At 37.9% G+C, this 13470-nt stretch overlaps 2 protein-coding genes across 2 annotated transcripts in view; both read right to left on the bottom strand.

Annotated features, from left to right (window-relative positions):
* TRPM6 (transient receptor potential cation channel subfamily M member 6) overlaps positions 1-3833 on the bottom strand; it is a 93453-nt gene extending 89620 nt beyond the window's left edge. The window contains exon 1 of the mRNA XM_058827188.1: positions 3331-3833. The gene's annotated coding sequence lies outside the window, so the exon portion shown is untranslated. The remainder of the gene's footprint in view (positions 1-3330) is intronic.
* Positions 3834-5740: 1907 nt separating this feature from the next.
* CZH9orf40 (chromosome Z C9orf40 homolog) lies at positions 5741-10949 on the bottom strand. Its single transcript, XM_058828086.1, has 2 exons — positions 10533-10949; positions 5741-7492 (listed from the first exon to the last, which is right to left on the bottom strand). Exons 1-2 carry the CDS (start codon positions 10932-10934, stop codon positions 7337-7339), a joined length of 558 nt encoding a protein of 185 aa, XP_058684069.1. The 5' UTR covers positions 10935-10949; the 3' UTR covers positions 5741-7336.
* Between the last annotated feature and the right edge of the window lie 2521 nt (positions 10950-13470).

Raw genomic sequence — 13470 nt, 5'->3', positions numbered from 1 at the left:
AGACACACCCACAGGTGGGGCAGAGAAGTAATGGAGAGCAGCCCCGTGGAGAAAGATTTGGGGGTGATGGTTGGCGAGAAACTTAACATGGGCCAGCAGTGTGCACTTGCAGCCCAGAAAGCCAAAAGAATTCCAGGCTACATCCAAAGGAGTGTGGCCAGCAGACTAAAGCAGGTGATTCTGCCCCTCTCCTCTGCTCTGTGAGACCCACCTGGAGTCACCTACCCTGCGTACAGCTCTGGTGTGCCCAGCATAAGGACACAAAACTGTCGGAGCAAGTCCAGAGGAGGACCATGAGTTGGTGAGAGGACTGGAACACATCCACTACAAAGACAGGCTGAGAAAGTTGTGACTGTGCAACCTGGAGAAGAGACCTCTTAGCAGCCTTCCAGTACCTGAAGGGAAGATGGAGATGTCCCGACCCTGGCAGTGTTCTAGGCCAGGCTGGGTAAGGCCTTGGGCAACCTGGTCTAGTGGGAGGTGCCCCTTTCCATGGTAGCAGGGATTGGGACTAGATTTTAAATCCCATCAAAATTATTTTAAGGCCTTGAACATTCTATGTTTTTATGGTATCTTTCTCACAGGAACTATACAGAAGTTAGAATTGTGAAGATGGAGGTTTGTGTTTGCACTCATATTCAAAGATATGCCAAAGCAAATGCTTTGAGCTTTAGAGGAGACAAACAAAAATCTTCGTGCTTAAACCTGAAAAATGAGCCTTATTCACATGACTGATCTCTTTAATTTGAACTGAAAATGATTTACCTAAAAGTCAACTATTCACAAAAAAAAGTTTTAAAAATTTAAAATTACCTAAAACTCAAATACCTGAAAATCAAGGGTTAAACAATTATGAATGTACATGGAGCATCATGCTTCACTAAGGAAGCAGGAAGTCTGTCCTTTAGTGACCTATGGCTGGAGGCAAGAGGAAAACCTGAATTCACTAGGATGTCTCTGAAGCACACTGAGCACACCCATTCTCAGAGTGGAACACAAGACTTTAAGCAATGCCAGATTATACAGTTCAAGAAGATGGGCAGTTTCATGGTGAATAATACTGTCTATTGTCTGTGTCAGTCTTCCAAAGACCAGACACATCCATGTTAATGTGACATGTGTGTTTAACAAGTGCTGACTGCTCTGCAGGCAAGGAACACTTGACTGGTTGCTTTTACAGGCTACCCTAGCAATTGTGGGGTCTGGGCATGGGTTCCTCATCAGGCACATCCCGATGGCCAAGCCATGGCAGAGGAGCCAGGGAATCATCTGGATTCACCCTATAAGCTGTACCTGGCCTGCAGGACATGGCTTTGGGTACCCCCTGTTGAAAGCAGCAGGCAGTTACCAGCAGATGCTGGTGTCAGCTGGCAGAGCACTGTTAGAATAACCAATGCTTTAAATAGTGTTCTGACTACTAAACTAAACTACTACTACTATACTAAATAATATAAATATACCATAACACGAACAGTCAAACTGATTATTAACCTGGCTGTTCATTGCTGCTGCTCTAATTTCACCTTTAGGTACCTAGATTTCTAAAAGGAAAGCACAGTAAATTTAACTTTACTTCTATTCAAGAAATCAAGAAGTTTATTCTTCCCTTGCACCAATCACCCATTTCTAAAACATTCTTCTAACACAGTATCTTAGTCTTTACATAATTTCTATACCTATTTCTATTGATTTGCTATAAATCAATATATATATATATTCTATATATATATAATGTGTTTGCTAATTGCTATAGCATGTTTTTAAATTAGTTTTTATTATCACAGGAATCAGCATAAGCAATATTTTAAGTAGGATTCTCTTAAATTCCTTCCCCATAGGAAAACATCTTAAGTATTTTTCCTTTCTGAAGAAAAACTGACTAGCTTAGGAGAGGAAATTAATTTAGTTTCATGCTTGGGAAAATCACATCAAAGTAGTGTGACTGATTTTTATTTTCATATTGTATTTCACAATTATACTTCAGAATTATGAGTTAAATTTCTGCAATTAAAATCTGTATTTACACATTACACATTTGGAAATACAAAGGTTTGTCTGAAGTAGATTTTCCTCTTTTCAATCACAGGTTTCTCTAATTTCATAAAGGTAAAAGAAGAAAAAATATTATAGCATACACAGATGCAACCTTTTGTGATTGATTTTTTTTAAAAACTGTAGTTTCCAACTGATGATCATGAAACCAAAATATTTTGGTGGCTTACTTTATGCCAAAGCCATTCTTACATAATAATTATGTAATCAGAATCAAAATAAGGTGGGGTAATTTTTTTGTTTTGTTTTTGGTTGGGGTTTTTTATTTTTGGTTGGTTGGGTTTGGCTTTTTTGTTTTTTTTTTTAATTCCAGGAATTAAAAGAAAATGAAAGCAATTTTCATACCCTGCAGTTGAAGCATCAAAAGAAAATATCCAGCATGTAGTATCAGGCTTCAGAGAGGTATTTGACACTTTGCATAGATCCAATATAATTATTGTGTTTCAATTTAGATAGAAGAGCATCTGTGTACTATTCAAATGAAGGATGTTACAAAATTCACCTGTGCAAGAGAACAATGAATGGCTCATTTCCATTCATAGCTCTGCATGAAAGGCTTTTCTCTAGCTTAAAATTCACATTTGATAGTACAATGCTATTTTTGTTTAATTTTCTCAATCTCATACTTGGTAAATCACTTAATTAGTCATATTCCAATCCAAGTATGGACTGCAAGCATTCATATAAAAAAGTGGGAAAAAAAATGTAATGCTTAGCTAGTCCATAGCCTTTCTTTCAAAAGTTCATCATTGTAAAATAAGACAAAAGCAGGAAAACAATCATCCACCATAATACTTTTAAAAAGGAAGTAAACATACAAACAAAAATTTACCTTGCCTCCATCCTGCTTTCACATTTTTTCCCCCTGGGAATAGTGACATATCACTAATAGAAAAACTATTTTTTCTTTAATAGGGGAAAAAGTTATTATCTGTATGGCTTTAACAGAAGAAAGAACAATGACTTTTTTAAGTCCTTAGAAGTGACTAAGAGGTCATGAATACAAAAATACTTCACCAAGAATATTAAAAACATAGACTACTATCAACTACAACTATTACTTGCAAACGCAATAGTAATTTAAATACACTGTTAAAATATACTATACATCACCATCAAATTCTCTAATATAAAAAGCATGAAATAGGAATTTTAATCAGGAAATAGGAAAACAAGTATCTCCCTTCTCCAATTTTCTTCATACATTGCAAATAGTTCCTTATATAGAAACATTGAAATACCTCTTCATGAGTTAGTTTCTTATGAATTAGCACTTACCTTTTTCTTCCTCATATTATCATTAGACACTTTACGTAGCCTTCAGCCACCAACTGAGGTTTCCATCCAACACACAATCTGATAAAGCCTGTTCCCCAGTTCTAACTAAAGGAAACAGTGATACAAAGCAGTAACAACAAAATCCCATGTATTAAATTGATAATTGGGTTTGGTCAGCTGCTTTTTGGTTTGTTTTTTCTTTGGGGGATGAGATTTGGAGAGAATTAAATCAAAACTCCTTGACACAAGGTTTTCACTCTGCTGAAAACCTCGTGTCACCTTATGATCAGGAACTTGTGAGTTGATCTGCCCTTATTTATGTATCACAGTGAGGAAATGATTAGCATTCATGATGTCACTGCTTGAATTTTCAGTAGCAACCTGGAATAAAAGCATACCCGAAACATTTTCCAGATTCATGGTAACTTACTGTGAATGTGTATTGCCACCTAGAGTGGCAAAGTTATAACTGTAGGCATGAAAGTAACTAAGCCAGCTCAGGCGTATCAGTTATTATGAAATGCTTCTTTTGAGCACAAGTTTTCTGCAGAAAACAGCGAGTCTGCGTAGTCTAACCTCTCTTACCAGAGTTGTGGTCAGATGCTTTCACAAAAGATTACATGAATTTCCCCAAATGAATCTACTGTTCTGGTTAGAACACACTGGCAGATGCTGGGTAGTAATTATCTTTGGTGTCATCCAGTAACACATACATTTGCATACTTTCTATCCTCTTCATGAAGGACCCTATATATTTTCCAAATACCTACATACAAGCATGCTTTGTTAACATCCACTAAATTCCTGGCAAACAGGAAAAAAATCAACCAGTAACAGTCAAGTCACTAGGAAACCTACTACATTTAGTTGATATCCATATTCAAATACTGCAATGTTGCTGTGCTGAAGATGGAGCTAGTGCCGAAAATACCGTCATTGATCTGCTGGCCAACTATACATGCAGTCACAGACTCAGTTACTTCATGACTACCTACCTTTTATCTTCTGCTTTTCTTCCCTTTCCTTCTACCACACTCTATTTACCCAACACACATTCACTTGTGCAGCCTGTTTTTCAAAGTAGTTCTTCATTTTCCTGATCTGGACTGAGCTTTAATCTCCTCTCAGAGGCTTATCTAACTTGGCAACCATAAACATAAGGTCTTCAATAGATACAAATCAGACAACATAAAACAAGCCATTAGAATAATGCAAAAAAATTTCTAAAAGTTGGTTATGCTACTTGGCTGCTTAAATCTGCTCTGAAACATATTTGACTTATTTTATACCCGTACCTTTACTGTGCAACTTGCTGATGCAGCACCTGATCAGCCTGGGTGCTGTCTAGATGTGGTTACCCCTTACAAGTTCTTAAGCTTGTGACACTGTTTCTTCCTTTTAGAGAAAAATATTTTAGAGAACACCAAACACCCAGTTAACTACAGAAAATATAAACTATTTCTTTCTTCTGAAATTTAAAACTGTACCAAATTAAAATTGTCGGTCAGTATGCAGCTACCAAATTGTCTCAAGATGTGTGATGGCATTTCTTTATCTCACAAGAACATTTTCTTCTTACAGAAGAAAATTTAATTTGCATATGCAAATTAAAACATCTTAAGCTTACATACAGTTTATATGCAGCTTTTGAATGAAAGGTCTCTTAAAAAAAGGAGTCAAAAGTCAAGATGAGCAATTTGGTAGTTCAGTGTCACATGGCATCTGGAGACACCAGACACTAAGAAATGCAATTTTTTATCATACCTTTTCTAAGCTCTAACACAAAATTTATGTAATCTATCATCTCTCCCCTTTACTGGCCCAACGTTTTCTATAACCCAGACTATCAAGAGTAATTTCAAGTAGTTTTCCAAGGCTTTTAAATTTACCTCTATTTGCAAAGAGATGAATGGAAAAAATGAATCAGCTTAGGAAATGCTCTAAAAGTAGCCATAACATTCCAGCCTGTAACAGAGTCCACAACTGGAACAAACTAAGAGGAAAGTGCTTGCCTACAGCACAATTGCAAATGAAGTAAAGATATGGCTTATAGCACACTGCAAGCTTAATATGTTGTAAAGGACTTACTTATCTTGTTATGGGGTAGATCAAACACTTTTCAAAGACAGTAATAAAACATCTTGTGTCCCATGAATAAAGTGGAATGACAGATTTTAATAGTAAAATGCAGGCTATTGCAAGGACGTATCTACTGTGAGGGAAGCAGATTTTAAATGAGCACAGTATGTTGCCAAGAGACTAGCTAATAATGCAAAATACTAGATCCTGAGAACACTGGATGGTGTGAAATATTCTAAAACTCGCAAATATAGGAACACATGGATTATCTAGAGTTAAAACCCCCCTAGATCATATAACCAATCCAAACACTTCAACAAATTAATAGATTTTTTTTCACTGATTTATTTTAGTTATAGTAAACATGAAATAGCAGTTTCAATAGCTTTCTTGCCAGAAAAGGAGTTTGTTTTTTAAAAAAATTTTGAAGTATCTCCTAAGACAAGTCAGTGTATTTGGACTTAAACAAAATGTTAAAACTGTCTGAGAAAAATACTTATTTTCCAAATTATCCAGCTAATCTGGCAGAAGGTATCCAGAAAGGCACTGTGAACTGCTTAAGTCACTAAACCACCTCTCCTTTCTTCAGAGATGCTCAGAGATCTTAACAAGCTAATGCAGCACAAGTACCAGAAAAAGTTTCTAAGTGTTTACCAAGAAAGCTGACAAGCTCACTATTTTAAGCAAAAAGACCTAATAAGCCAACAGACACAGAAGCAGGAATCTTATGAAATAAAGTCAAGAACTTCACATAGTTATAGGGCCAAAGTTTTCACACACACACACAGGCAAAACTTTATTGTCCTTTAGCAAACACATCATTAGAAAAAAATAAAATTCAAAAGTCGCTTTCTTCCATAGTGATTACAGAAAAAATACAATGTTTTCTATCCTTAAAGACAAATCATATTTGCAAAATGTAAGTCTTCCCATACAACTTCAGTCTATTTTTAAAGACAGTACTAATTGTACTTCAGCTTGTAAATAAATTGCAAATCACAAACATTAAATTCATGTTTCACAGCAAAAAAACACTATTTGAACAAACTTCTGCAAAAACTTTCTTCAAGATTCACAGTCTCTGCAAAAACTACACCTCATTCAGTAAAGTTTGAAAGAGTGTGTGTGGTCATTTTATATTGCACTAACTCTTCTTGACACATCTGCCCCAATCTGCCATTCAGATGTTATCAACTGGTTCAGAGCAACATCACAAAGACTAAGAATAGCACTTACTTTAGAATGAACCAAAAACATAAAAAACTCGATGCCCACTGCTGTGTGTAATGTGAAAAAGGGAAGGTGAAAAAACTTTTTCACAATGAGAATGTGAAACCTTTCAGAACAGCAACAGCTTTCAGCAGAATGTAGCCCTCCACTTCCCTTCCCCTTCTCTGCCACACCTGGTTTTTGGTTTGCATAAAAAAGGGAATGTTTTGTCCAGTTCAGATGGACTCTTATTTTTTGGTTTAGCTATTACACAGAAAAAAAACATACACAGTTTGTGTGCTTTATGATAAACTCACATGTTAAATATTTCACTTTCAGGTACCACACATTTTTTTGCCCAGGACAGACAAAATGATTTTGTATTTCCTTTCAACATGTAACATATCCCCATTTGTTTTAACTGCATCCCAATATTCTAGTTTTCGGTACTCTTCTTTTAGTCTGCCTCCATATTTTCAAGTATTCTTGTTAGACACTGTAGGCTCCTCCTTACTGCACACCTTCAGACAGCTTTACTGTTGAGTACGCAATACTGTTTATTCCATCCACTAAGGCAACTCAGATTTGCTTTTAAAGACTGCCAAAACAGTTTCTCCAAGATGGCATAAGCATGCTTATTATTTACTCAAGGAACACAACCTGAACCTCAATGGAAACAAGTTTCCTGGGAACAGATGCACAGCTATGAAACAACTGATCAGGTTTCCATTTCGGTCTCTGTGGTATCAGTCCTTTCACCAGTTTTAGCGCCCAATGGAGTCTCTTCATCTAGGTTCTGAATATCAGACAAATCAATAGCAGGCAGTGGTGCTCTCCAGTACAGGAATGAATTATATTGACAGAATTCTTCTTGCTTTGAAAAGAGACAAATAAAAAGTTAACAAAACATTAGCATGTATACTAGCAGCAGCAGATTATAAAAAGAACCTTTTTATACGAGAAACTGAAACTAGGAAGAGTTGCTCAACTATTACATATTAACAATTAATTTTATGATTCTTAACTAGATCATGATTTATTTCTGCCTCTACTCTTGCAAAGAATTATGTAACAGCTTCCATAATTCCAGAAATTTCTTGAACTTACGACTTTTGCATTGAAAAAACCCACACTGTGACTAAGTCAACTTAGCTCTTGAAAATATTAATTAACTGTCTGTTGGTTTTGCAATAGAATAAAAAACAGTAGTGAGTATCATCTCTACATCTTCTCAAGTAGTGAAAAAAATATGTTTTCCTTACTTCCCAAAAAAGTACATAAAATCACCATACTCCTCACTTAAATAATACATTTTTCTATTTGTAACCACACAGACCTCACCTGAACTACAATCTGTTGTACTAAGCAACACCTACACAACCTCCTGCACAATTTAAAACCTATAATAATTAAGACAGGATGAAAGGTGTAGATATTTCATAGCAGTAAGATGGCTCCTTGCCTGTAGAATACTATTAATGTGAATTTCCTCATTGGGAAAGTCTGTCTCCAGAAAATTTTGAAGAACAAAAGCTCCCATTACTTGAGACCAAAACCAATTAAATGACACCGTGACACGGGAACAAAAGGCTTGATTATACCAAAACTGGAAGAAAGCCAAACCAAAAATAGTTGCCCGTTCCTGTAAATTGGAAGTTTTGTATTGCACAGCATTAACAATAATTGACAAGTGTGGAAGGGATGATTTTCCAGTCTGTATTTCAACCTCGGCAGCATCACTCACACTGTGCAAAGCAGGTGGCTAACAAATTCTCTGAAAAAAGTATCAGGCAGTGCAGTTTCAGAAACTGTCAACAACTTTTAAAAACCCTTGCTTGCATAATTTGAATTCCCCTGACATTTCAGTAAGTTTTTGCTTGCACTGAGAGCTGAATACTTAAAATCAGAAACCTGACACTTTGTATGCATGAAGTGAATAACAGCACCCTCATTTCAAAATTATTAGAGTCTAAGAGTTCATAAACACATACTAAATTTTGGACTAAGACTACATTCATAATTAATCTCAAGAGCTTTTAGGTTTACAGATAAGCAATATTTAAGCGTAAAAATGAAAAAAACATCAAATACAAGAGACAGGCACAAACGCTAATCATTCGTATCTAGAAGGCAAAATAAAATACCAAATAATCACCTTCAACTAAGTAAGTTTCCACAGAGGTTTTGAGCAGAAATTCTGTCAAGGTAGGCAACATGTAGCAAGCTCAGAGACACAAAAGCTCAGTTTCTATAGACTAAGTTGCATAATATTTAAGGAGTTAGTTTTCCAACTCCAGTTGCAGAAGTGTACTTGGAAATAAAATTAAAATAATCTTTCTTCTCTAGACAACTGTAATCTAACGCTTTAAGCGTTAACACTGTGAAATTAATGGTGTCCTTATCATACTTATCAATGTAATGAAATACACAAGCCATAAACAGCAAAGAACAATATCAATCTAGGGATTGTATTTTGTATTTAAAATATACAAGTAGGACACACAAAAACTGGAAGAAATATCTCTAGCCTGAGGTGTTAACCAAGCTTTACTTTAAAACTAAAACATTTTTATACAATACTGTACTGAGAGAAACAACCTGTTAAAAATACACTCCTAGAAAAGTATTTTATATAGAGAACTAATCTTTACTGTGTGGAAATTCAAGGGGCTTGTGGTCTTCCAATCACTGCTAAAGTTTACCAATTATGCCCAGTAACACCAAGGGCAAGTAAAAGTTCAGTACTATATCTGTGATGGGAGTCAAACTGTTCTGCAGAGGTTTGTTCAATTTGTTTAATTTCTATGCTTATGAATACACATGTTCTCTCTTCAAAAATTTAAGAGATGCTTGCATTTAAAATATATGTATAATATTCATAGGATGTAGAATTTTTCCTGAATTTCTTCCTGCCTTAATTTTATCATCCATCATCACTAAAACCCACTAACAAATCAATCAACAAAAAAAATACAAAATGCAGAGCCCAAAAAGGAAAAGCTGCTTTCTTTTTACAAATCGTAAGTGGGTGTTGTACTATGAAAGGCATCAAATTCTCCAAATTAGTCTACAACTGCAATTCAAAGGCCATGTAACCTCATCAGACTTTCTGCTACTTCTGTACCATTGAATCTAATAGTTTGGTCTTCCAATATCCAGGTGGGAGTAAAAGTCACTTTAACATGCACCAAACTTCTATGTTTGAAAGATGTGAAATTTGATCACGATTTTTTTTTTTTTTTTTGGTTACATGGGGTTTTGTGCTGTTTTAATTAAAATTTCCTTTTTATGTATCAATTTTTTTTTTTCTGAGCTATTGTGTAAAATGCAGTCAAGGCCAGGAAGAAAAACGTATATTGTTCAAAGTTAACCAGAAAAGTCTTTTCAGTATAGTCTAATAATTATGACACTGATGCCTTTCCCCAGGCCACTGCCTCCACTAAATCTTTTGGTTAAAAGACAACTCTGGCATTACTATTAAATGTCAAACCGTGAAGTTTAGGAAGCTGACGCTGTAGTGAGCCTAACCCTCACACAACAGAGGCGACACCAGAATAACCTCTGCATGCTTCCATCGCACTGCTGGACGGGATGAAGCTGAGCATAACCTCAGGTAAGGTGGATAGCCTGTTTCACATCCACTTCATGGCCCGCAGCGGGGGAGGGACTGGTAGAGCTGGATGATACTTCTTTTGCCTCGAGGACGACAAAAATAAAAGGAGCTTTAAGAGGCCAGCGGCCAGAAGGCGCGGAAGGGGCTGGGCGGCACAGAGCGCTGCGCCACGCCCGGCGAAGGCCCGCCAGCACCCCCGGCGGACATCCGCGTCCGACAGACACGCTTCGGCCGCTACCGGCGCCGCCCCTCCCTTCCCTTCCCACGGACCAGCGCCCCGGGCCCGCTCCCGCTCAGTTACCTCGGCGCCGGCGGCGGCTCGCTCTTTGGCCCGGCCGCCCGCGCGTCCCTCCGCCGCTGGCGAGTCCTGGGGCCCCACGGTCCCGCCACGCCGCCGCCGCCCGCCGCCCGCGTCCCCCGGCTGCGCACGGGGGGCGCCGGGCCCGAGCCGCTTTCCCGGCGGCGCCTCCGCCTCCTCCAGCGGGCGCTTGGGCGCGGCCGGGCCCGCGCAGCCCGGCTCGCCCCGGGGGCGCCGCTCGCCCGCGCGGGACAGCGCCGGCTCGCGCAGCAGCCGCTTCACGGGCACGTGACACATCAGCGGCTCCGCGCGCCGCTTGGCCATGAGGGGCCGCACGCCGGCGGCTCCGCGGGGCTTGTGTGCCCCGCCGGCGCATGCGCGGCGGGAGCGCGCTGCAGCGCGCATGAACGCCACGCTCGGCGGCGCCGAAGGGGGCGGGGCCGCCTGCCGCACTGCCTGACGGGAGGAAACGGCGGGAAGACGAGCCCTCAGCCGCCCATTAAGGGAGGAGCCAAACAAACACGCGAGACGTCAACTCTTACGGCAAGCTTTAATATCTAAAAAATCCAGTCCATTACACACACTGAAAACTGTGGGAAGTGCTCACGGAGACGTGAAACTTCCCACTCTTACCATCTTTGCAACCAGTTTCAGAATATAATACAGTAAAAAAAATACGGGACGTTTTACATTTATCAAACTCTATATAAAGAACTTTTACATTTAAGATTATGCAACATTTTATCTTACACCTGTTTCCATTTACAGTTTAATAGTGACCTAAAATAAACAGTCGCAGCTGACAAACACCTTGGGCATTTCCCCCTGCATATAAAACTAAATAAAACAATGATTAAATTCTGTAATACACAATTATCCCTTTGCCTTACAGTACAAGTGGTGAATTCTAAGAACTCCTAACTGGGACTGCACGTAAAACACTACTAACAGCTCATTTCACAAGCTTATTTTGCTTCCAGCTCTTAATGTGACTGCTGCAATTTAGAAGCAGAACGCTCTGGGGAAAAAAACCAGCATTTTCTAGATCAGAAATAAAAGCACATCACTTTATTTATTACACCATATGCAAGAACATTTTTAGAGAAAATAAAAAAATGGCACCTGTGACAACACCTGTGACCTGTGGCACCTGTGGCAAGGAATAAAACCAACAGAACATAGGATATTGACACTCAAACATAAATAAAGAGCTACATTGCTTATTTTTGAAAAACAGAACAACACATTTCAAGTTACAAACTGCATGGGGCAGTAACTGGGTAGTATTAGAGAGAGATGCTACTTGGCATCAGCTTAATTTTCACCTAACCTCTGTGTTATTTCAAGAAGCTTGAAAATCAAGTAAATTACTAATCATATTCTACCTAAGAGAAGAAAAGCGAATTGAAAGTAAAGAATCATAAATTTCCTCAAAAATTAAATGGTACAATATGGAAATTAAAGCATGTGGTTTTGTTTTTTTCTTTCAGCCACACAAGAACTTTTCTGTTTAAATAATTTTTTGAATAGCAGTGTTTCATTTTTACACACATCTCCCTTGGAACAGGGTAGAACTTCAGTTCGTGCACTTTTAGAAATAAAGGAGTTCAAAGAACAGTAGTTTAATCCAAACTTAAACACTTCTGTGTAGACCAAAAGTCTCTGTTCTCAATCAGGATTCTGAGCAGAAAGGGGCACAATACTGAAACATATACAAGCATGTGCTCTCTTACATGGTGTTGAAAATAAAAAAAGTTTGTTTTCCCTCCTTGCAGATTTTCAGTTTAGGAATAAAGGCACAAATTTCTGGCCTTGATTAGAAAAATCGAAAAGCCAGTAACAGCTCTATTAAAGAGACGTGCTTAGGACATGACCATGAAAGACAGTACATAAAATAATCAGAAACAAACAAGCTACTGACCAGTGTCCTTACAGCCAAATATGAAAACAAAATTCAGCCCTCATCATAATGGTTTTATATTTTAAACATATTTTTGAAAATGTGTCCAAATGGCACTTAAGTTAATCAATATAGTATGGAAACAAAATATTTAACGTGACACCTTATCTCACACTAGTGGCTGCTAATTAAGGTTTCTCTCATGTACTTTGAAGTGACAGGAGATTGTATGTGACATGACAGCCTCTTGTATAGTATCATGACCTGTTGATTAAATATTCACCTAAGCCACATCCGTTAGGAAAAAAAACCACATTAGTAGGAGGAATCAAGAAGTCACAAGAGTAAAGTGTCCGAAGTAACAATGAAATTGTCTACCATTTGGCCTGCATATCCTGGCTCAGCTTAGTAATTAGTTTATAGCACATATTTACATGTAACTTCACTGTTCCGACAGGTATTTTTATGTTGTACTACCTACACATGGCATGGATAACTCAGCTATGTTTATCAACTTTAAAAGTTCTGGCTTAAACAGTAAGAAGATGACTCAAAATCAGTGGATTTCAAGAAGGCAAAGCATCTAACACATTTCAGTTCCAACATTAAGATCAATCAAGAGCAGTGTTTTCCTGAACTGAGGTTTACATACTGCTTCTCTGTGATATTCTGCTTTTTCTTCACTCAGTATCCCACTTTCCTGTAGTATCTCAAATTGTCTATAGGTTCTGGTTTTTGATTAAATCTTTAGCAGTGGTACAGCCAAATATCAGAACTTGAATAATATCCTTTTTGACTTCAGTTCCACAGAAAATGCTCTAACAGTTCTGATGACGATTTTATCCTTCAAGAATAATGTTATCACTTCCCAACCATTTCAGACTACATAATTTAAGTGTACATTTACAAATACTTCTCTAAAAGTGACACAGCTAGTACGGTAAGCACCTCCATGCACTCCTACTATCATCAAGTAGCAAAAAAAAGCACTATAAATCTATGAAAAATGAGGCAGCATTAGCAGAGAATTAACCTAGTTAT

The sequence above is a fragment of the Poecile atricapillus genome, chromosome Z (genome assembly GCF_030490865.1).
Source record: "Poecile atricapillus isolate bPoeAtr1 chromosome Z, bPoeAtr1.hap1, whole genome shotgun sequence".
Classification (NCBI taxonomy): domain Eukaryota; kingdom Metazoa; phylum Chordata; class Aves; order Passeriformes; family Paridae; genus Poecile; species Poecile atricapillus.
The sequence above is the reverse complement of the archived record's forward strand: the minus strand, read 5'-3'. Positions and strand labels throughout refer to the sequence as shown.

What these genes read in the sequence shown, in the direction of transcription:
- CZH9orf40 (XM_058828086.1), bottom strand. Translation starts at nt 10,934, where the DNA reads ATGCGCGCTGCAGCGCGCTCCCGCCGCGCATGCGCCGGCGGGGCACAC. An exon ending in GAGCCGCCGCCGGCGCCGAG is followed by an intron (nt 7,493 to 10,532) that starts GTAACTGAGCGG and finishes CTCTTTTCAAAG; the next exon opens with CAAGAAGAATTCTGTCAATA.